General features: G+C 37.4%; 2 protein-coding genes across 2 annotated transcripts in view; one reads left to right on the plus strand and one right to left on the minus strand.

Moving 5' to 3' along the window:
- Positions 1-1,730, minus strand: part of LOC128513976 (anion exchange protein 2-like) — a 51,497-nt gene extending 49,767 nt beyond the window's left edge. Inside the window, exon 1 of the mRNA XM_053487568.1 lies at positions 1,580-1,730. The gene's annotated coding sequence lies outside the window, so the exon portion shown is untranslated. The remainder of the gene's footprint in view (positions 1-1,579) is intronic.
- Positions 1,731-11,133: 9,403 nt separating this feature from the next.
- Positions 11,134-25,551, plus strand: si:ch73-173p19.1 (uncharacterized). The gene is made up of 17 exons (XM_053488392.1): positions 11,134-11,326; positions 13,204-13,310; positions 13,449-13,567; positions 14,183-14,322; positions 14,513-14,653; positions 15,920-16,313; positions 16,731-16,817; positions 16,935-17,013; positions 17,961-18,148; positions 18,310-18,552; positions 20,205-20,303; positions 20,439-20,632; positions 20,756-20,930; positions 21,949-22,105; positions 23,339-23,492; positions 23,657-23,765; positions 24,582-25,551. Exons 1-17 carry the CDS (start codon positions 11,312-11,314, stop codon positions 24,779-24,781), a joined length of 2,601 nt encoding a protein of 866 aa, XP_053344367.1. The 5' UTR covers positions 11,134-11,311; the 3' UTR covers positions 24,782-25,551.
- Positions 25,552-25,830: the final 279 nt, after the last annotated feature.

Below are 25,830 nucleotides of genomic sequence, written 5' to 3' on the forward strand. Positions count from 1 at the left end.
ACATACACACACACACACCCCGACAGTGGTAATGGCGCCACACTGATACTGATGCATGTTTATTTTTTGATTGCCCATATCTGTCCTTTAAATGTTAAGACCATAAAAACATACTTGACCTTCGTGGAGAGAAAAAAAAAACATATTTATGGATTGATCTAGAAAAATGTCATAAATTTTTGTACTTTAGATCAAGTTTTGCACATTTATTATTATTATTATTATTATTATTATTATTATTTAATAATAATACATTAATCTTTTAAACCGGTTATCCTATGATCTCTTTGTGTCTCCGTGAAGGAGACTTTGGGCACGAGATGGGGTACAACCCCGGATAGGGCAAACATAGAGAATAGGCAATTTGGGAACACCAGTTAACTTAATCTGCATGTCTTTGGACTGTGGGAGGATCCGCATCAAGCACACGGAGAACATGAAAACTTCTCGCACATACTCCCAAGTCGGGAACCAAACCCTCAACCCTGGCTTGGAGGTGCGAAGCCACAGTGTTAAGCACTACGCCACCTATAACACACACATTTTTTGGGCTGTGGGAGAAAATCCGAGTATCCAAGGGGAAACCCACAAAGCATGGGGAGAACATGCAAACTCCATGCACATACACTCGAGGCGGGAATCAAACTCCCACCCCTTGAGGTGTGAGGTCACGGTCACAGTGCAGGTTAATTGTTATTACATCATTCCTTGTTCAACAAGTAGCATTTAACCTTACACCCACCTGGTGTCTGGTTGTTCTTGACCTCAGGTTACTGTCTGCATGGAATTTTGTCGGTATGGGGTTCCTCAGGGTTTTCTGGTTTTCTCCAACTACCAAAAACATGCAATAGATGCACCAAATTGCCCCTTGACGCGAATGTTTTTTATTATTACGGATTATTTTTCATGATTAAGAGTGTGCTACTAAGTAGCTACTAACTACTTAGTTGCGGAGGTCCTGGGTTCGAATCCCATGACCACCAAGTTGCTGCTGTTGAGCCCCTGAGCAAGGCTCTTAACTGTAAAATAAGTAAGTAAGTCGCTGTGGATGAGAGTTTACTAAATGTAAGCAATGGACACGAAACAACCACAGCCGTCATTGACGCTTAACGTAGTATGAGGACCATGGACATTGCTGTCAAAGGACTCCGGGTTTGAATCTTAACCGGACACATACTTATCAGGGATGGCACAAAAAGATGGTTTCAAAAGATGTTGTTCTAGTGAACGCTTTTTCTTTTTTCATGAATTTACCAATAGGTAGCGTGTAGTCTAAGAATATTTAAAATGTGTGTAAATTGAGGCTTCAGTGTTTGCATATAAATCTTGGTGGTCCTGATAAGCCAGAATGGAACAGCGTCTCTCCCTGGTGGAACTGTGGAACTGACTCATTCTGACACTTCACAGTGGGTTCAGTGTGTTAGTGTGTTAAGCAAGTAGCCTTAGTAGACTTTTATCTCCTTTCACAAACTTCTAAAGTACATACAATGAGAAAGTTACAGTGTTACTTTTGATCATGAAATACATAAACAGCTGTTCAGTTCTCTTTAATACAGTCAAAAAAAATGGAGTGACTTACCAGCGTGCGTCAGCGCAGTGTGTGTGTATGTATGTGTGTGTGTGTGTGTGTGTGTGTCTTTTCCTCCGAGGAGCTGCTGATCACATCTGGGTGCAGTGAGAAAAGGGTGAATGAGGAAGCAAGAACAGGAAGAGGGAGTGTGTGTGTGTGTGTGCATGTGTGTGTACGTGTGTGCGTGTGTAGGCTCTACACATACACTTCAGTTTTTCCTCAAACAGGTCGAATTTCCTCCACTGGAGCTGCAACAGTCATGTGATCAATAACGTGTCAGCTACACACACACACACACACACACATACACATACACACATACACATACAAACTTGAAGATCAAAATAAATAAATATTCTTAGAAAAACATCTTAAATATATAAATAATATTTTTATACTAATTATTTGAAAAATTATATTCTAAGAAGGAAATTTCGCAATTTTTTTTAGGGAAATACAGTCGTACAGTGCACACACCAATGTGAAGGTATGTGTGTGTGTGTGTTTGGGTGTGTGTTTGGGTGTGTGTCTGACTGTACGAACAAGTTTATGAGTCAGTGTATAGCTATGTCTTCACCACATGCGCGCATGTACACACACACACACACACACACATGTAAAAAAAAAAAAAAGCATTCTTCAGGGTTAAGGCAGCTCCTGTCATGACTGTCATGGATCATGAAGTCATGCATGATAAAATGTTCACACTATTCCCTTTCGCCCCTAACCTATTTTTAACAAGGAATGTTTTTGATGTTTCCAATTTGCTTCCTTCGTATCGTACTGGCTACAGAGCTAATGTAGCTAATATACTTAAAGCTATAAATAGTAGCTACCAGTTTAAACTGTAAAAAATATATATATAGTAATACAAAGATTTTAAATACTTCAGTACTGGTTTGCCAATCGTGGCCTCTTCCAAATGGTTGAGATGTCATTTTATGGTAAAAGTATCAATGTATTTACAAATACCAAATAAAAAACAAAAAAAAAAAATCTACATTTAAAAAAGTGCTACATTATTTTTCTTGTGATGAAACAGAACAATTAATTCAATTTATTTAAATTTGTCATTATATGTTATGAATCAATAGGAAATGTTAAATAATAAAAGACACAGCATGTTCTAATAGAATTTAATGGTTTGTAGCATAGCATACCTCAACTGATTGGTAGACATGACTCGGTTAGGGTTAACAAGTTTAATACATTTTTCAATAATATTTATTAACTGAAAAAAGGTGTGTGTGTGTGTGTGTGTGTATATATATATATATATATATATATATATATATATATATATATATACAGTATACTTGTCAAGTAAACACAAGTTCATTTACATGGACCCTAATATTCCACTGATCCATTGAATAATAGCCAAACAGGAAGTAAAAAATGCTTCATGTAAACGCTTGAATCAGAATATTTTGACCTGATCTGGTGCAGTCGGAATGAATTTTCAATTTGATTGTAAGGAAGGGGTGGTGTAATCCTTTGGTAAATATTTGCCATGTAAATGCTCGACCCAATCGTTTCTCTGTTGTCGGAATAAATATAGACTTTCTGCACATGTTTGGCCTGCATGGTGATGACATTAGGTCAAGTGAAGAGTTTCCAGGTGGGAAAATTTGCTTCCATTCCAGATTTATAAACTCAGTAAGAGCAGCTCTCTCTTCCGTCCATCTTTATTTACATCCTCTGGGTGTTTGGATAAGGAGGAAGCGCTGATTGGCTTGAAATTTCACATCTAACCAATCAGATGAGTTCTTATAACCAGTCATAACACAGAGGCAGGATTATTCAGGAAACAAACCCTAAAGTTTTTCTCAAATTCAAATTTTATTTGTCACATACACAGTCATACACAGTTCGATATGCAGTGACCTTAAACATTTTAAAAACAATAACATTTTGTTTTCAATTTTCTTTCTTGTCTGGTATATCTTCGACAATCTTCGATTAAACGCTTCATAGCAGCCAGAATCACTTTGCGCAAGCCAGGCGAGTACCATTCTGATTAAACACTTTGAGCACATAATCGCAGATCTTATCAGATCAGCGTCCATGTAAACAATTACACTGGAATCTCTAATTAGAATGATTTCATTCAGACTGAAGAAGTATTGTCGATTTAAACAAAGCAAGTGACGCTTGAGTCTTACATTATTACACCAACACTTACATAAAAACAATACTAATCTGTGGCTAATTCTTAGATATGAATTATTACAAATTGTTATGCACAGTAAGTACTGTAAATCCCCCACTTAGCTTGTTTATAACATTGTCTAGGTACTAGGCTTGCATTGGCACGATGTTCTTTAGAAACATTTCATGTTAAAGGAACGGAAAAATGTCTGCCATCTTTTCACCTTTTTATGTCTCCCTCATTATTGCCTGGCGCTTCATTGGCGATGAACGCTGACAATGTACGCCAGACATGTCGTCTAACTTCTGCAAATAAATTTGTGCCAAAGCATGTTCGTAGCTTCGAATGTTTGTGACTCGAATGTTTGTATGTAGGGGTATCTTGTTGGTTGAACATAAGCATAATTAAAGGCTAATCCATTTCCCAAGTACAAAATTATTCCATTTTGATTTAAGTAGCTAGTAAAGTAATGAAGTTTTAAGACACCTTTAAAATCATTAAGGGTTAGGTTTTATGGATATAGTGTTTAAAGACAACTGGCTAGCTTTTTTGTTTGTTTCTTTGGTAGTAAAATCATACAAAAACGCTTGCCTCGAAACGTCTCCTATTTATTATCTGTACTTAGCAAAAGAAGTCACGTAAAATTTAAAGGTACAGTAGCTTCATGAATTTCTGCCATGTAGCTTATGGTATATCAAGCAACAGCACAATTCCATTTAATGTACCACATCTACATTTTGTTGATTTATAGTCAAATAAACCTTACCGCTGTCTAAGTGTACATGTTAAAGTCAACGACAATGCAAACTTTCACCTTGTCGCTAGTCCTCCTCTTGTCTTTTTATGAACAACATGCAAATAGCTAAAAATCTCCCACCGTTCTGAAAGACCAAAGATTTTCAAGCTGTTTTCAGAAGCACTTTTCCATGCTTCATGACTGTCTCGTTTTCTTTTCGCCCCCCCTTTCACACCACAGGATCATCAGTGCCCACACTTGGCTCCTACCCAGCTCAGATACAACGATACAATCAGGATAAACATCCTGTGGTGTACGCCCCAGTGGAGCATTTTCTTTTCAAACACTTTGTTTGACTTTGAGTAAAATCTTGCTGAGCCTGTTACAGTAGGTGGATTTTTTTTTTTTTTTTTAACTGCAGAGCAGGACGATGAAAGTATAGGTTTGGGTTTTTATTAGAATAAAAAAAATTCATGATTAAGGAATAGCAGGATCAAGGAACATTGAAGAAAATCATGAACTGGCAACCGGTCAGGAAGTCAGCGGACAGACAATGGGAGGGTGAGTCTAAAGGAAAAATGGCGAGACAAAACATTATTCATACAGCCAAATGCCACTGCCTACCTTACTGTTTTATTTGAAAGGTCAATTTTTGGCCTGTGTCATGCAAAGAAAACAACTAAGGAGATTTAGAATGACGAAATCGGTTTGAGAATTACCCGACGCATTATCAAAACTTCATCTTTGTTGTTAACTGCATGGAACGAAGATAACGGTGAAGTGCCAGTGTAAAAAAAAAAAAAAAGTGAAAGTAGAAATCAGTTATTTAACAGTGAAAGTAAAAGCATTTTCAACAAACACACACACACACACACACACACATAGTATAACAAGAACTAACAGGATTGGAGTTAAACAGCGGTAGCCATATGAAAACCGCTCGTTAGTGAAAATAGTCAGGCCTTTAATTTGATCATGTGACAGAAAAGGGTCATGTGATCTGTTGGGTTTAGATTGACCCTACTGAGTGATGGGCGTGTCAGGGTAAACAGTTGCTTCAATTGGTCAGGTCAAGGCAGAGCAACGTTATGTTGCAATAAAATGAAGTCAGCTGAAGACCTGAATGTACTGGATGATCAGGGTATCACATCTATGGGAAGGTTTAGGTGGACACAAGAGGAGACATTGAGGAAATTTACATCATGTGGTTTAATAGTAAACTTGGATATTATTCTGAGCATTGTACATGAAATTTATATTCGCCATGAAGTTCAAGTTTTTTCCAGCTCTTTCAGTGTACAGATGTTGTCACCAGATTAAGCAACTTATAAGATTCCTGTACTGACAACCTCTAATCCCTGATTACTAGTCAGCATTGATTTCACCATCAAAGCAGTAATTTCACACTAATTGTGAACAGGTTCATGACAGAGGTTTTCTAAGAGCTTCTATTGGTTGCTTGTTGTTCTGAGAGCTGCCACAGATGCTGGTGTATTTCATGAGCGATCCTGTTTTCATTTGATTTGATTTTCTGTTTCAGTGGCTGCTTGACAGAGCAGCTGTTTCTCACCTGAACGCAGAGAAACCGAGACACTGTGCAGTGTAATGTGAAAACTAACAGCTGCCTGTGAAACTCACTGACTCGCTGTAACGCTTACAGACTTCCAGCTGTGCATGTGTGTGTGTGAGTGTATGTGTGTGTGTGCGTGTGTGTCAAACTGGGACTTGTGATGAAATTTCTTGCGAATAATGGGAGTTTACAGAAGTCTTCAAACGCAGTACGGTGATGAGACTCTTAGACGCAGCAAAACATCTGAATGATGCAAACATTTTTTAAAGAAGTCTGTACATCTGGGAATGTCATCATGACATCATGTGGTCCTTGCTGAATGCCAGATCCTTGAAAATCAACAGCTAACTTGTCACCAACTTGTGGAAGACACGCATCTGTCTGTGACGGAGCTGTACACACAATCATTCATGCACACCGCTTGCACATTACAGGAGTTAGGTCAAGTCCTGACCTTGTGCTACTGATTTTGGCTTTGGCTCACTAAGAAGACTTAAAAACTCTACCTTGATGGTATCCATGCTCTAGTGAAACACTGGGATAAGTGCATTAGTGTAGCAGGGGATTATATACAGTAGAGAAATAAATGGAGTTTTTAACTCTTAACGCTATCAAAGTCCCGGTTTGACTTGAACAAACCTCATAGTTACTTGTTCACCACACACACACAGACACACAAAATATTTTAATACTGCCGCTAATGCAGTATTGCAGATTATGATGATGATGATTATTATTATTATTATTATTGTATTATTTTTTTCCAGAAGACGGAAGAAAAAGAAGAATAAGTAAAAAAAAAAAAAATGATATTGCTTAATAACCAAACAGCGTCTCTTTACCCCGAAGTGTGAGAACTGAAACCTGCAACTCATAGACACACCAAAGAAAATAATAATAAAGCTTACATTTCAAACCTGGGTGTGTGTGTGTGTGTGTGTGTGTGTGTGAGAGAGAGAGAGACAGAGAGAAAGAGAGCATTTTTGTGCATGTTTTACAATAAACTGTGTTGGCACAGACTAGCAGGCAGTCCTCACTATATATATATATATATATATATATATATATATATATATCATTATTTCACAGGTGGTTATGGGAAGATTTTTGTGTTTTGTCACACAGACACATCTTTTAATCCATCACACCAGAACTGAAAACATCTAGTGTATTTAGCGAGAATTAATTTATTAGCCAAAGACCCTAGATCTTATATAATACACATAATACACATGGTGACTCAAACATCCACAGGAGGTCCGCAGACAACAATGCATTTAAAATTATTTACAGTATTACAGCACGGCACGTGTATTCACACTTAATACAAAAACTTTCAACATTTCTCCTGAGCCAGTCCCGACTTCAAATAGTCTAAATTAATTCATTTGTGACATTTGTGTGACTATGTATATTCTTTTCTTTTCTTTTTTAATACTACAGCATTGCACTTGGGGTCATTTGATTTATTCTTATTTTCAGATTCCAGCTCCATTTTGATGCCAAGTTTATTACTGTATCATGCGCAGTTCCTGAAATATAGCCAGTCCAATTTTACTTACAAGGAGAACCTTAGAAAAAAAAAAACTATTTTTCGGATGTTTAAATGAGGATTCCATGATGTAGTAAGAAAGAGGGAACCCTCAATCTCATTGTGACACCAGGATTTCCCTGCTATCCCTAAAAAAAACATCATCAGTTTATAGCGAAAAAATACAAAATAAATGCATGGGTTTCTATCACAACTGACAGCTGAGTAACCAGCTTGGATTGTGTCCATTAAAGTACTTTAAAACAACATTTAGAATTTTCTTAGTTTGTAGGATCAGAAATATTTAGGTAGAGGAATTTGATATAGTTCACCTACTGCAATCTTTTGACCATAATAGCCTTCCTCAGTCCATTTTGTCTCAGTCCTGTACCTGACCAGTTTCAGATGAAGGATTTTTGTTTGTTAAGCCACCCAGTGATCTTTAAATCATTCAAGCATAAAAAAAACAACTAACTTGATGCATGAACCAATGAGATGGTGCAGATGTTGATAGATGATCAGGCCAGTGATGTACATTTACATTTAGGCATTTGGCAGACGCTCTTATCCAGAGCGACTTACATTTTTATCTCATTATACATCTGAGCAGTTGAGGGTTAAGGGCCTTGCTCAAGGGCCCAACAGTGGCAACTTGGTGGTTGTGGAGTTTGAACCTGGGATCTTCCGAACCGCAGTCCAATGCCTTAACCACTGAGCTACCCCTGGCCCTGTATTCTGTATGTATTCTGGTGATGCTGAATGCTGAGTGGTTGAAACAGATGAGAGGGAAAATTAGGTTTCTGCAGAGGTTGTTAGGTAAACAATCGATTTTTAAATCATATCTTTAGGCACCTTGCAACCTGTCGAATGTCAAAAAATGTCTTAAATTTATTCTATGTAATTTTATTTTATTTAAAATGATGAAATGAGTGGGGGGTCAAGATTTTTGCACAGTACCGTATATATGTATATATGCGAAACAAAATGCTGATGAGTGCTTTGTTGTGAATTTGGATGATTATTTGGATGATTCTACACAGATCTAAAAAAAAAATTACTTTAGGGTCTTTTAAATATAATAAACTAAGGAATGTAAGAACGCCTACAGTGTGAGTTTTAACTGATTAAATAGTTGGTAGCGACATTGAAACCTTTGATAACAGTCCTGTGATGTTACTCTAACTCTTATCACTTCCACTCATACCCATGTTATTGCCACTTACAAAATCTTGCTTAATATTTGGTCAGTAAAATGTAGAAGTTTGCTGTGTGCCGTTTCCTTCCGTGTTTTGCAAATGTTGTTCTGCTCCAAAGGGGTATATTTATGCATACTGTATTATTTACCCAAACTTCACCCAAGAGATGTATACACGTATACAAATCCTACAGTACATACAGTGCCTTGCAAAAGTATTCACCCCCCCCCCCTGCAATTTTTCATGTTTCGTTACATTATAAGCTGTAAATTAAATGTTTTTTAAATCTAAATTTCATGTGATAGATCTACAAAAAAATAGTCTGATTTGGTAAAATTAATTGAGAAAATACTGTATATATAAAAAGGAATTTAGAAAAATCTGAAAATTGGCATGTGCATATGTATTCACCTCCTTTGCTATGAACCCCTAAAAGTTTTAGTGCAAGCAATTACCCTTAGATGTGTAAAAAAAAAATCACATCTTCAAAGTTGTAGGCATATTCTGTAAATGAAATGATGCAAACCTTCAAACTATCTATTTTATTTCCAGATTGTGAGGCAATAAAACGTGAAACATGACAATGAGTGTGAATACCTTTGCAAGGCACTGTACCTTACTAGGGTAAGCAATAGTAGTCGTAGTAATACACTTTAACCACAACTTGTCATCTTTAAGAAGCTTTAAGGTGAGCTAAGTGCCCCCATCTCAGAGGCCCTAACATGGACTCTTAACAATGAGCCTCTGGTGAGGGCATCATTTTAGCTGTTGGACATTTAAAGTAGATTTAAAGTAGATTTTTAAAGTAGATTGTGAAAGGGTGAAAGGGTTTGTCTATATGCCACCTGTATCTATATGCCAATTTTATCTGAGCACTTGAGGGTGAAGGACCTTGTTCAAGGGTCCAACAATGGCAGCCCGGTGGTGTCGGGGCTTAAACCAGGGACCTCCTGATCAGCAATCCAATGGCATTAATCACTAAGCTACCCCTGCCCCCCAGTAGATGGGTTAGTGGCTTCTCCTTGATGTGTTGGGCATAATGCCTGTGAAGGACCAGTATCCTATTTAGTGTGAATTTGCTTTCTTTCACACCCAGTTTTATTTGAATGCTTACAGGATAGTCCCTGGAGCCAAGATAAACCTGAGATGAATGCAAGACTAAAATAAGTAAGTCCCCAACTTACAAACAAGTTCCATTTTAAGAGCATGTTTATAAGTCATTATATTGTACAGTATATAATTGTAAATATTGGTATTTGGTGCACTGCATTGTTTATTTTTGTTAATTTTATTTTATTTTCATGATTTGCTCGCGTCTGCAAATGTTTGTAGATCTGTGCTCTGTTCGTATCTGTAGAAATTCGTCGCTTGAATGTTCGTAAGTCGGGGACTTACTATAATGAATATGTGAATGAATGATAGTGATGTGTGCAATGGCTATTACTGGAACTTAATGTTAACAGGCATTTTGTTGAAGCTAGAGGTGTGCATCAGGACTAGAAAATGTGAATGTGCCTTCCATAACTTGGTACAGTATTGTATGCAGTACATGGTAAACTGGGCACAAGTATGAAGATCTCAAGACAAACGCAATACAGTATTTATTTTACTAGGAGAATGCCCCCAAATCCATTCCCTTTACTCTTTGGGACAGCCTTCAGAGCTTTTGTCCCCATACAAAGGATAAGGGGCATGTGCAATAAATGAATGAATGAATGAATTAATTAATGTATTTATTTTCTTTTGCTGCAATGAGTGCTGTATTCTGCTCCAGCCACCACGGCAGAACAACCAATATACTGAAACCTTCACCCCATGAACATGAACACCATGTGGTTACCTGCTGCTCTGCTTCAGACTCATCATATCATATCACTATGATTCCACTAACATTGTTGCTAACTGTTGGGGACTATCTGCACTACACCATTACACACTCACTGTTACCTTTAAAGACACACCTGCAGTTTTGTATGTGCAATATCACAGTTTAATGTAACATTTGTATTTTATAGTATTGTCTAATCACCTTTATCAGTTTGTACAGTATGAGGTGGTATCAAAATGTTATACATGTACAGTATATACATATACTGGATATGGATAGCTAGTCTGTTAGCTTTGTATTATTATTTATTCTTGTTTTATTATTGGAGTATATGTTTATTCTACTTTATCTTTCTTTATTTTAATCACTGACTCTTCACAATAAATTCGGATACACTTATATTCTTGGTATGTGTACATACAGTACAAATTAAGTCTCTACTGTAGAATCTTGATCTACCGCCAGCAGGTGGCGCACAACACAACTATAAGATATTAATACTACAGACGAAGAAGAATAACCCGGAAGTGTTTATCAGATGATCGTTTTGGCCACGCCCATTGTTTACTTTCAGCGGATCATGATAGAAGCTTTTAAACAATGGAAAACACATATCCTTAATGACGTAACAATCGATCCGCCAGCCTGACGAGAGCTTTAAAAAATATATATATATTTATTTCGGATTAAATGACAGGTTTGGGATTAAGCAGTTTAAAGCAGATTTAATGGCGTCTTCAGCGGTGAGATTTAACGCACAAACTTGCACTTAGACTTTTCACTCCGAGTTGCAGCGTTTATACTGATTATATTAACTAAATTATTATGGTGAAATGTTTAATAATTACTTGCATGGAGGTGAATAAATGTATTCAACATGTTAGACAGTAACTTGTTGACTAAATGCATGAACTTTTGGCTGTTGTAGAAAACTCGTGCTATTTGTCCTGAGTCATAAACTTAACCGGAAGCTCTGAATAAGTCCTGCACACTTCTTATACAAGTGATTAGAAAACCGTTTCCGGTTCTGTGCTCCAGAGAAGAAGAAAAAAAACATCAAGTCTCCATGAAAGCTACTATTCTGCATGTCTAAATTGTATTTGAAAGTGAATGTGTCAGAAATGAAATTCAGGACTTCAGTGTACCTCAGTAGTAATGAGGGGAATAATATCATGCACAGAGTTACTAAAGAAACAGTTTGTTTAGGACAAAAGTCCTTCATCAGATGGTCAAAGTGATGTAGGTATTCAAAATATTTGGCCAAACATTACACTCATTGCAGAAGTCATTGATTATAAGCTCCTTTTCTTTATAACTTCATTTCTCTGGTTTAAAAAAAATGAACCAACAATAGGGATAGGATAACTCGATACAATATTATCATATTTCATGTGATTTTAAATTTCAAATATTACTGTTCATGGCGAATCAAAAAACGATAGGTGCTGGTACATTTTATTATGCTATTATATTATAATATACCAGAGTGACCCTCAGCTCCATCCGAGTGTAGGTCCTGATGCCCGCGTGCTGCCATTACGTGGATTATAATGGAGTGTGGTCAACTGGTTACCACTCCTTACGATGCTCCAATGTTTCAGCAGACAAAGTATTTGACCAAACCTGTTAATTATTAAATTCATTTGTTTCAGTCAGGCCCCTTATCCCCAATGAAAGGCAGTTTTAGACACTTAGAATCACAGAATCAGTTATATCTGTGGCTTATCATCTGATCTGTTAATGCGATTTTGGAGTCTGTGTGGTGATTCATGAATGTCCACACAAAAAAATCGCGATAACAACAAACATTGAAAGGCTGCCCTGATCTCCTTCAGCCTCAGAAGCACTTTAATCAGAAATATCCTGTTTCTGTGGAAACCTTCTATACCCCTCGCTTAAATGTTAATCCGTACACTAGGCTGGGTAATATGTCATATATGCTGTATCTTTTTTTTTTCTTCCTAATTTTATTTATTGCCAATTCCCATTCTGTCTTTGAGCTAGACATCTCCTGCTTTTTTTAAACTGCTGCACATGCACCGATAGGGGGCGGCGTAACACTTGAAGGAAACGTTGCTATCCAGCCATTTTCTGCTTCCGTGAGCTCAGAGACACTTATGTTCGGCTAGTGAAACTGTGATTTACATGAGAGCACAAGTATGCTAACCCTCCCCTCTGAGAGTACTCCCTATGTTTTACTCCCTAGAACTCCCAGTGTTCTATCATTTTTCGTACTCTGCCAGAAATTTCTCCTGGTACCAAAAATCTATGGTTACATCAGTCCACATTACTTTTTCCAATATCTTTACTGCAAAAAATATAGAACTCAGTTTATCTGAGGTAATGTTTCCTGACATACTGTACTGGTAGCACTTTGTGATGTTTTTAACGTTATCGGAATATAAATCCTATCACTTTAACAACGATAGCACTTTCTGGACACATTGACTTAACGTTATGTCAATCAAGTAGTCATCTGTTAAATCTCCAGATGATATGGATACCTTTTTATTGTACAAATGACATTGACACTCATTTGTACTGTATATGTGCAGAGTTCTGTTGCTTTTGGTGAAGTTTAATGGCTTATCGCATTTTCCTTTTGTATGTGCTTGTGTAGACGCTCGGTCAGTTCATGAGCTCGCTCAGTGAAATGGGTTTCACTGAGGAACAGATTCAGGCTGCAGTTCAGGCTGGTTGTTTCTCAGTGCCAGAAGCAGCTGAATGGTAAGACGTCATAAAAAATTTTTTAATAACATCACACTCACACATATATTTCCATTTTAAAGTTTTTTAACAAAATAGCATATAAAATTATTAAATATGATGTTTTTTTTTCCTGTTATTCTTTGATGCTGTGTGCAGGATTGTGCAGGGTGGCGGTCCGAGACACACACTTATGCCACGGCCCGGACCAATTACAAATGCTATCGCTGCTTTTAATCCTCCTAAAGATGCTCGAGGAGCTCAGACAGAGGGAAGAGGTATAAACTTTACACTTATAAAGCTTTTGAATTTAAAACCACAAAATAACAAACTTCAGAAGATGCCTTGCACTCGCAAACTTAAATTTAATAAGCCTTAGATAAATCAATCTTATATAAATTGACTTCCTACTAATACATTTTGCACTGATGAACATCACACTAACAAATCACGCATTAATAAATCTGGCACTAATAAACCTCACATTAATTAGGGGTAGTGGTGGATCAATCTGTTGAGGCTGTGGGTTTCTGAGATACGGAGCGGAAGATTGGGGGTTCAAGCCCCAGCACCACTGAGTTAATAAACCTCATGCTAGCTTACCTTAGACAAATAATCCTCAGACAAATAAACTCAACACAGATGAATCTCACTTTAATAAACCTCGCACTGATAAATCTTATCCTAACAACCCTCATGCTAAAACATGTTACACTAATAACCCTTAAATTAATAAATCCTAAGATAATAAACCTGAGACTAAACGGCTACATTAATAAACATCAAAAGAGTAAACACAAATGCTACATCAATGAACCTCACAATAAAAGATCTTACCCTAATATATTGTGTGTGTGTGTGTGTGTGTGTGTGTGTGTATGTGTGTGTTGAAGGAGCTGATTTGGTGCTGCACCATCCTACAGCAGAAAGTGAACCCATAAAGTCTCGAATAAAGCAGAACGATGACTTTCTCGCTCAGGAGAGACAGAGAGCAGCAGAACACGCCCGGGCCGAGAGAAAACAAAACACACAGGTACCCACAACAACAACAATTATCATCCTTATTTAATGGCTTTTACAGTACATAACGCACTATAAACATTGTAATGGGTCTATATATGTATTAATTTTGTGCATTTTGACTTAATGAGAAGTTGCGTGAGAGAACGGTCTTTGACAGTCTTCGTCATGCCTTGTGTGTGTATGTGTGTGTATGTTCTCAGGAGCGAGAGTTAATCCTGAAAAGAATAGCAGAAGATCGCCGTGTGCAGCAGGAGAAACACACCGCCACTCCAATCGTTAGCGAACCAGAGAAACCCATTGAACGAGTCCAGTGCAGCACACACACCAACTGTGTCCTAATGGTAGGAATCCAAACACACACAGACATGATTCAATTACATCGTGTAATTATGTCACAGAATATAGAGTTATTATATCAAGATCAGCAATTATAATGAAATTTTATATTTAAGGAGTATAATATGTATAAATTTGCTTTGGTGTGCTGTTGTAGAAATATAATCGGCATTAGGGCAGTGTGATAAAGCAACCAAAATTTTTTTTTTCTGATCACAAACATGTTTGTTTATTTCGTTAAAATGTATTTATTGCACATCTGGTTATTAAAGTACAAATGTAGGTTTGATCTATTTGTAGTTATTTTTTAAAAGGTTAATTTCCTCTGATTAGATTAGATTTGAATTGATTCAACTGTATTGTCAGTGTGCAAAGTACATGTACAGAGCCAATTAGCATCTAACCAGAAGTGTAAATGTGGTAAATGAGAATATGGGTTCATATGTACAGGGGTGCAGTAGGTAATAATATGTAATATTACAATATACAGTATAACTGCAACTGTACAGTGGAATACCACATGTCAAAAAAGATAACATGCTCAATTTACACGATACACACTACTGTACATATTGACAAGTACATATTGATTGTCTTATGGTATGGATGGAATATAAAGTAGGGCAATGATTAACATAAGTTATGGATGTTGCAAAGATGCATAATGTATGCTTTACATCATAGCAGCTAAAATATTCTTTGCCTCTTTCTTAAAGTTATTAAGACAAAAAAAAATGTTGTGTTACTATAAAGTCCCCAAATTCTCCAGAGATAAAAACTTAGCTTGCACTAATAAATCGTATCCTAACAAACCTTGCACTGAAAAACCTTACACTAATAACCACTAAAGTCATGGTAATAAACATGAAATCTATATTCTGGTCCCTTATTATTCTCATCCTTTACATTTATAAGGCTGATCATCTGAGCTCTCTCACAGGGGAGGGATAGGGGATACTTAGCCCCCTCACATCAGTTACTACCAATCTTTGAGCTCACGCAAGTGGAAGGAGCGGATAGCGCTGTCTTTCAAGTTTGTTAGGCTACCAACGCTGCTCGGTTGGCGAGTTCAAATGGCCCAGAGGAAAGCATATGATAGTCCTTGCCTTTTAAGTTTGTAGCCTTGATGTATGAGTGCAGGTAGGAATTATTTATGACTAAATTAATAGGTCGAAAATCAGAAAAAATCATAAAAAAAAAAAGAGTTAATATGATTTCCTCTTTGTCTATGTTGGTTTGTGTCTGCGCGTATGTGCCTGTATGCCTTACAGATCCGTCTCCCTTCTGGCGAGTCTTTGCGAGTGTGTTTTCCGGCAGATTCACCTCTTCAGGACGTCTATAACCACGTCACTTCCCTCCATCCATCTCTTCCACCCTTCACAGTTTTTCATGGTTTTCCTCGTCGGCGCTTCAGCGATACCGACCTGTCACTGACGCTGCACTCTCTCGGTTTAACGCCGAACGCCACGCTAGTCCTTCAGGCCAGCGCTCCTTCTGATATCTCCATCCCTGCCGCTATCCATGATCCTGAACCACCTCGGAGTGACCCTCCTGCCCTGCAGCAGGCAAATGAGTTACCCCCACCTGTAGCTCCACCCCAGTTTCAACCGCTACACTGGGACGACATGGTGCAAGCCGGGATTGTTGAACCTCGTCACCGCTGGGGTACAAACACATACGCACATGGATTATTGGAACTGGAGTGTTGTATTGCAAAGTCCAATCTTCATCTGCATAGTTTGCAAAGTTATGCATTCTGAGATGCTTTTCTGCTCGCCACAGTTATAAAGAGTGTTTATTTGTCTAAGTTATTTTAGACTATGTGTCACTTCCAACCGCCAAAATAATGCTACAGTCAGAATATCATATGTTGCCCAATGTCTAATGTTTAATGTTAGCATTACTTAAAGCTCTTGACATCTATTTACATGGTTGGTTGAGGCGTACAGGTGTTCTAAAAATGTGGTTTTTAATTGTATGTAGGAATGTCTCTGCAGGTCCCTTTTTTTTTTATTTTGCTTCAATTTACACCGTAATATTAGTCAGACGGAATTGTCTTTTAAAGATGTTTCTTACTGGCAGGTCGTGGACAGAGACTGGTAACAGGAGAAGAAGGTGATGATGCTGAAGATGCTGATGTTCAAGAGCAGGCACAGGAAGAGATGATTGGTACTGAGTTTGTAATTTACAAGTTGTAAAAGTGCCAGGGTCGGCTTGTGATAAAAAGTTATGTTGTAGCCCAAGTCCATTTGTTAGTGTAAACTTGTCTGTGTCTGTGTTTCCCAGCTATACCTCGTCTTCCTTTCTTCAACGAGTTCAGAGATCAGGATCAACATTACTGGCCTGATCAGGGAAACCGACTCGGGTACACACACACACACACACACACACACATTCTTTTTTTACTCTCTGAAGAATGTTTGCACGTATGCAGTACAGTGTAACCTTGGATTCTGGAAGTGTTTTGAAAGACGAACAAAATGAGTAACTTGATAAACAAGCGAGGTTGTGATATACGAGTGGTACACATGCGCATTTTCTGCAGAGCGTCATATGATCACAACTAAGCCAATTGTAGTTCTCGCTCCCGCTCTGTGGGATTGTGGGTATTCTTGTCCCATGCTCAGTCTCGGTGTGCGCCTCACTCGTATAGTCATCATCCGTAAACACATAAAGCATTTTTTAAATTTTGTGTCAAATTGTAGTGACTGTTCTTTAGTAACCGTACTGCAACAACGGCCTCTGAGAAGAAAAATGTTAAGGCTGTAGCAATGCAGAAGATGAATCTGTTTAACGAGAGTACAACATCACATTTCCGCAAAATGATGCAAAAGCAAGTGTCATTAAAGAGGTTCCTTGTTAAAGGAACAGTTTGCTGACAGAGAACAGTTTTTTTTTTTATTATTATTTTGTGTGTGTGAGAAAATCGTCCTAAACAGTATCCCCCCTTCCCCTCCTTCTCCTCCTCTCTCAACTTACACTAGCCACAATTCTTTTTAAAAATAAAGTGCAGGTTAATTTGTTTTATTTTTACTTTTTTATTTTGTATTATTTATATGAATATTTTTGGGTTGAAAAATGAAATATCAGAGTTTCCATTATTTCTTATTGGGAAATTCGATTTTGAGTGCTTGGGATTATAAGCACATTACCAGAACGGATTATGCTCGCAATCCAAGGTTCCATTGTTTTTAAGATTGCTTATATTGCTAAAACTATCATTTAAATCTTTGTTGTATCCCAAAGAATCAGTAAGCTTAGTTTGAAATAACTTAGAATTAATTCTGTGTGTGTGCGACTTTGTGTGCATAGGGACCCAAATGCGGCAGTAGATCCAGCACAGGGTAGAGTTTTACCCGGTGAGGCAGCATTACAGCGTTTACAAAGAAATGATCAACAGCATCATCATCAGGATGAGTCTCTGATTCCCCTCAAGAAACCATGCACTGTGCCCAAACTCATCACCATGGCAACACAAGCTTCCGTCTCCCTCACCAGCGGTTAGAAATATACAAAAATGATTTACACATGCACACGCCGTGATTTTATCTTATTGTACCGAATTATATAATCTGCTAAAAAAAACACAATAATAATCTCTCTCTCTGCCCTCTCTCTCTTTCTCTCTCTCTCTCTCTCTCTCTCCCACTTTCTCTCTCAGCACCGTATATGCAGTTTGTCAGCAGTTTTTCATGTTTGACCCCAGAGCTGGCCGAGCGTTTGTTGGGTCACATGATCTCAGATCGCCTGCTGAACCCTAAAACTCTCCAGCTCTTTATTGGCTGCTCGCTTGGGACGCTAACATTAAACAGTTACCCGTACACCACCAACACACTGCTGCAGCAACTCAGCACGTTTACGCACCTCACACACCTCAGCCTGGTCAACTCACCACTGATTACTGGTACGTCTAAGTGTGTGTTGTCTGAATCTGACAAATTATTTACTGTATCTATCTAAAAGGTAATATATGATTGGTTTAACTTTATATACAATATGATTCACTAGAAAGAGGCCCTGAATATTATGTAATAACTCTCGCTAAGATAAATCAATCTGAACCAAAAAGATACGCTACAACACCATATCTTTACTTTCTAAATTCACTCTGACATCTCCTAAACGAATTGAACCAATACGTTCATACTATGAAGACACGCTACTCACTACTGTCCACCACCATCTCAATGAGACGTTGGTAAGTGACTGGGTGAAGGAGTTACGGGGTTAAACAGAATGATGACTGTCTGGTGCCTACCTCATCGGTCCGACTCCGAGTTAATCACCCTGTATATACACAGTCAAAAGATTGGATTCAATGTTCTTTACATTTAATGTTTTTGTTTATAGATTTATTTGCTACAATCTAGAACAATACTAGGGACTTCAAAACTATGAAATAAGACATATGGCACTAGGTAATTAAGTAACAGCCACCGCAACAGTCAGTTTTTATGTTAAGACATGAAGGTCAGCTCTTCTGGAATAGTTCTAGCAAGAACAGTCATTGTCAAGTGCTTTTGCAAAAAGCATCAAGCACCATGATGAAATTGTCTCTAAAAAAGATCTTCCCAGGAAAGCAAGACCAAGAAATCATCAATTAACAAACAGCACCACAGATCAGAGCCGTTAGTAAGGCTTCACAGAGCATTATTAGCAGATACAACTCAATATTAATTGTTCAAAAGGAACTATTACATGTATTGTAATGCCTTCAGCATAGAAAGAAATAAAAAATCAGAAAAGACCAAGGAATTAAAAGGTTGGTCCAAACATTTGACTGGTCCCGTATATATGGTATACATGATATCCCGTATCATGTTCTCCCTGTGCTTGGTCGGTTCCTTAGGTTCCCTGCCACATGTGATGAACATCAGTTAGAATCGGCCCCGAGTTCCCTGGAAGAGACTCCAGGCCCCTTTACATGGAATAAGGGGTATATACAATGAAAGGTTGAACAGATAGGATGGATGTGGGCTGTTTAATCTCTTGCCAACATTGTGTCATTCTTATCCTGTGTGGAGGGTGACAGGACCTGGATCCTGTCCCAGGAGACTCGGGGCACGAGGCTGGGTACACTCGGGACAGGGTGCCAATACATTGCAGGGCACACTCACTCACACATACACAGGCATTTTTGAAACGCAAGTTAGCCTAATCTGCATGTCCTTCAACTGTGGGAGAAAAAAAGAAACCATGCATGGGGAGAACATGCAAATGCCATGCACACATACATAAGGTGGGAATCGAACCCTCAACCCTGGAGGTGTGAGGCCACAGGCCTGCATCATCATGCTGCCACATTGTGGCATATAGGTGTATTTAATTAATTAGTTTATTTATTTATTTATAAGATTTATAGATATTTATAATACCTGTACAATTATCAGATTCAATAAATGCACAATATTCAAGGCAGACGTTTTTGTGTACATGTATATAAGATTAGCAGCGTGTATAAACCTTGCTATTATTTTAACAGTAATGGAAATTGTATCATCATTATTATTATTACTGTGTAACTGTAATTAAAGTTTGTTTTTTCTTTCTCGTCAGATTGCGGGCTGTCCGTGTTGTGTAAATTGGTGAAGCTCCAGTATCTCAATCTTTCATCCTGTACTAAACTTACTGACGGATGTTTATACCACATGACATGTAAGTTACACTACATCTGTTATAGTCCTCTGACAAAATGCAATCAGTATTAATATTCACCATCAGATCAGTTAAAGTATTCTAGTGTTCTCTCGTCCATCGCTAATGTCCATGTGTGTTTGGGTGTGTTTTTAGCTCTCAGGTCCTTGTGTGTGCTGTTTCTGGATCACACCAAAGTAAGTGATGCTGGTGTGCTGGTCTTCCTTCAGTCATCTCCTCCTGCACTCGTTCACCTGAGTTTAAACCAAACCGCTGTCACTGAGGAAACGCTGACTGCACTGCCCGTGTGTGTACCACGGCTGCGCCAGCTCAGCATAACACACACCAGGGTAACTCTCACAAATGCATTTTTTTTTTCAGATCTGCGACTGACTGAGAATTAAAGACTAAAGGACTTTTAAACATCTAAATGATGCAGATTTTTTGCATTAATGTGTGACGTTTCCTTCTAGGTGTGTGACGTGTCTGCTCTGGCCCATCTGCCCGATCTGCAAACTGTTCACCTTGACTTCACTCAGGTTAAGGAAGGATCACTGCAATGTCTTTCAACACACCGCAGTCTAACATCACTCAGTCTTCACGGTGTTCCTGTCAGTAGCGGTGATCACACACTCGAGATCCTCTCAGGTCAGTACTCTGACTGTGTGTGTTAAGTGAGTTTTTCATTTTCCTGCACTGTTCACTTTTTCAAGAGAACAGCCGTGCCCAGAGGTTTTGAGACTGACACACATATTAATGTTCACAAAGTCTGCTGCTTTAGTGCTTTTTCATCTTTTTGTCAGATGGTACAATGGTATACTGAAGTATAATTACAAGCATTTCATTAGTGTTAAAGGCTTTTAGTGACAGTTACATTAAGTTTATGCAAAGAGTTCTTCTGTTTGCCCTTGCAAGCTGTCAATTAAGTTTTGGGGATTTTTGTGGAATTTTGTCCATACATTCTATTTTTGTTCACCGAGCAAAAAAACAGATTAACCTGCACTGTACCTTGCAGGTAAAAAAGTAAAAATAAATCCTGACAGATAAACATTTCCGTTTGTGCGCGCAGACGCTGTGCATGTGTGTGAATATAAAGTAAGCTCCCCTCTCCCCCTTCTTACACATTTACCCTTCTTTCACTGTTTTCACACGCGCGCATCGAAAACGGTATTTTCGGAAAATAAAGAAATCTCTCTAATGATACTTGATTGAGCGACACACTAACGGAATCACTTCTGTAAAGTAAAAATAAAACAAATTAAGCTGCACTCTACCTTTAACCTTATGTTCGCCATCAAAACAAGAAGTGCATGCGTGATACATGATACACAGTATTAGTAAACCAAGACTTGTTCGTTTTCCAAGTCAAAATTTATAAAAAATCTTTGCTCGTCTTGCAGAACACTCGCAATCCACGTTACTCGCAATCCGAGGTTTTACTGTAATTATAAATCAATGTATCATAGTAACGTCTGACAAAGAGATCTAAGAACACTAAAGCAGCTGACTCTGTGAAAATTTATATTTGTGCCATTCTCAAAACATTTAGCTACAGCTGTAGAATTTAAACAAATCATACCGCAACTGATTACAGATTTGTGTAATATGCTTTTTTTGGATTCTTTTTATTGATTTACAAGTGTTTGTCTATTTGTTTTTGTTGCAGGGCTGAATCTGACTCAGTTAACACTTCCTGGCCGTCACTCAGTGACTGATACTGGGCTGTTCTTCCTCTGCACACACACTTTGCTCTCTGAACTCGACCTAAGCGACTACACACACATTACTAACCAAGGAATCGCACACTTGGGAAAAATGACTCGGTATGTGTAGAGTGTAATCAATTAAGCACAACCAATCCATTTATACCCCTTGCCATAGTGATAATAAAAATACCTGGGTGTGTGACGAGACAAGAATAAAATGCCTTAAGCAAAAAGTCAGGCAGTTTAAAAAGCCCTTACAGTGGAACCTTGGATTACGAGCATAATTTGTTTTGGAAGCGGGCTCGTATTTCAAAACACTCGTAAATCAAATATAATTTTCCCATAAGAGATAATGGAAACTCAAATTATTCTTTTCACAGCCCCAAAAAATAAATACATAAAAATAATTAACAAAATATAAAGTAAAAATAAAACAAATTAACCTGCAGTTCACCTTTAAAAAAAACTGGGGTATGGGCAGGGGGTTGTCCAATGACATGCGCACACACTAACACAAATAGCAGGCTGATAGAGAGAAATAAAATAGATCTTTAGCCTTTCTAATGAGATTTTCTTTTGCTTTACATGCGCGCTGTACACACACACATACAGACACAAAGTAAGATGTGTTTAACGCACACACATGTGGTAACAATGTTATAAAAAACAGTACATGCGTGGACAGGTGTTGATTATACCAGTAAGAGACGCAGGGGAGACGATTACCCACAATTCCGCAGCACAAGAGAGGAAGATGACAAAAGAGACTTTGGGATGAACTGGATTACTGATTGCACTCCAGACCTCCTCACTTGTCATTAATGCATAAATAATCACAAATCCCCACAGCCACATTAAAAAATTAGGTGGGAACCCTTCCCAAAAGAGTGGAGGTTATTATAACAGCAAAGGGGGAATAAATCTGGAATTTTATGCTAAAAAAAAAACAGCTTTTTTAAAACTTTTTTATTAAGTTAATTACACTGCACATAATGTAAATGTATTTTTTTGCATGTGTTATTAAGTTTGCATATTTGTACACACACATACTTTTATAAATCAGGACTTTCACACTACAGGCTGAAGCACGGACTTAGCTACACATGACATCAAAGTTGGGTATGTTTATGTAATATCAACACACTGTGCCTGAGTCCACTTCAAATATGAAAGCCTACCATATCTTAACATGGAATTAGACCATTGTTCAGAATGTGACATCATCAGTGTGTTTGTCTATTTTTAATTATTGTGCTCTGTCCAGTTTTGAGTTTTAATCAGGTATAAGTTTTCTAAACATATTATGCTTTCTGGATTAAGTCTATAACTATTCTCTTTGTCTCTGTCCAGGCTGAAGAAGCTTTCATTGAGTAACACTCCGCTCACAGATGTGGGCTTGTCCGCCCTCTCCACTCTCACTCTGCTGGTAGATGTTTGTCTAAACCGAACAGCTGTGACAAGCCGCGGAGTCACTGACTTCATCATTCGCCTGCCTTACCTACAGGTATGCACACACCTGTACACAAATACAAATATATTTTATACTTTAGAAATGTATTACCTGGAATACTTTTATGTCAAAAATGTTTTGACACACACTTTATAGTGCTAACTGTCAAAAAAATCAAAATGAGTGACTTGTAGTGTTCTTTGTGTGCCCTTGTGTAGGTTCTAGGTTTGTCCTGCACACAGGTGGGAGATTCAGTGCTAAAAGCTTTACCTCGTTGCACTGAACTGATCAAGCTTAACCTGAGCAAAACGCGCATCACTGACCGGGGTAAAATAAAAAAATAATATATATTTTTTTATAAATTATACACTGCCTAGGTAAAAAGTGTACACCGTACGATTTTTTCGAACTCCTTTAGTTTTGTATGGTGGCACACAGTGTGGTGGCCTCTTTCAAAAGTCATCTAGTATGCTTGTGTGATCAGGGGAAAAAAACTTCATGATTTGGTCATTTAGTACTTAATTTGCACTATGTATGATGGGTGTTTTATCACCTAAAAGGATATTGCTGAACCATCAGCTTTGTGGAAAAAATGTTCGTGAATAGAGATCTCCTAAAACACTGGGTGAAGTTGCATGGTAAACACACTAAAAGTAGAAATCATAGCTATGTTCAATAGTAAATGTAAGAGCATTTCCATCCAAACAATATGTTATTCATATTACACTATAATACAGTGTATTATAGTATATAGTACATGTAGTGTACATTATAGATTACAGACTGATAGATTAATACCTGTTGTTGCCTTTATTGCGTATTTAGAATTTATTGCATAGATGCATATTTATAGATCATATATTTTAAAGAATAGTTTAGACATTAAATACAAATCATAAATTACATATATATTACATATTGTCAGTTAAAGATTATTATATTACAGATATAGACTCGCCATTACTGATTCAATAATAGATTAGTAATGTTAGATTAGAGATTAGACTAATAATTTAATTGCATTATTTAAAAAAACAGTGTAAAGTTGTTTTTTCCTTTCCTTTTCATTAAACATAAATCATGGTTTTGATTGTTTTTGAGAATGTATCTTATAATAAAACAATATTATTGTCTCTCTTCCAGGATTAAAATTTCTTCATGGTATGACACTGAGTCAGGTAAACCTGGACGGGACCGGTGTGACTGCAGGGGGCGTGGTCAACCTGAACTCCGCCTCTTCTCACCTAATCAGCATCCGTGCTAATAACACACGACCGCTCCCTGCTGAACAGCAAAGTGACGATGATGATGGTGGTACTCATGAAGATCTGCCATTACAATGAGGCAGCTCTAGTCAAGCTATTATTGTGCATGCGCACACACACACACACACACAAATATATCCTAGAGTTTTTCAATATAAGCAAAGCCTTTTAATTTTTTTATATTAGTTGCGCTTTCTTATTCCTGCAATTTAGGACACATCTTAATCATGCACATAATTACATAGTAATAGTTTTACTTATATTTAAAACACATACCAAAATAGCTTTACAAAACACACACATAAACACACACAAATGCAATAATTTATTAACATGATATAGTTGCAGATGGACTGGATTTGTTTAGCATGACCCTCTACTTATAATCTAGGTTTTGAAGTTACCCAGGAGGCTCTGCCTGAAAGCAAGGGTTTCAGCACCCATAGAATTCAAAGATAGACTCATTTACAGATGGTATTACTGCATGAATGATGTTATTTTTGCTAAATCTTTAGGTAAAGATCAGTTCAGGCAGTCTGCCAAATCACTGAAAACATGCTTACTTGCAAATATCCCATTAGTTAGGTACATTTAACATTTTACTCAATAAACTGTGTAACTAGAGTGCATTTAGAGTATTATAAGTTGTGCCATGCTATTCAGAATTACAGAGTTAAATTTGTTAATTATAATTCTGTAATTAATAGATTGGTTGGTTGATTGATTGTCTACATCAAAGCAAATTTTAAGAATCAGCTCAAGAAACGGTATTTTACACAGTACTAATTATTTAAGACTGTTAAGCCTGAATCTGCAAAATGTTACTTAATAAAATCTATATTTTTAGATATTGTTCTTACTCTGTAATAGTTTTTGTATAAGATCATTAAAAATAACAAATTATTGCAAATTCTAACTGTTGTTTACTGTACAATATAAATTACCAATTTAAAAAAAAAATCTTTTTAAATAACTGGCATATCTCCTGAGCAATATAATTGAGGCGGTCATAAAATTATTATTGCTAAGAAAAAATAATGTAATATGAAATGTTGGTCATGAGCTTAGTCCTACTCTACATATCCTCCACCTAATGAGACACACTTCTCCAAACACTGGATGACCTG

This window comes from Clarias gariepinus, chromosome 26, assembly GCF_024256425.1.
Source record: "Clarias gariepinus isolate MV-2021 ecotype Netherlands chromosome 26, CGAR_prim_01v2, whole genome shotgun sequence".
Taxonomy (NCBI): Eukaryota; Metazoa; Chordata; class Actinopteri; order Siluriformes; family Clariidae; genus Clarias; species Clarias gariepinus.

Coding starts and splice junctions, on each gene's coding strand:
- si:ch73-173p19.1 (XM_053488392.1), top strand. Junction 17,014..17,960: donor GATCAGGGAAACCGACTCGG/GTACACACACAC, acceptor TTGTGTGCATAG/GGACCCAAATGCGGCAGTAG. Junction 23,766..24,581: donor AACGCGCATCACTGACCGGG/GTAAAATAAAAA, acceptor TCTCTCTTCCAG/GATTAAAATTTCTTCATGGT.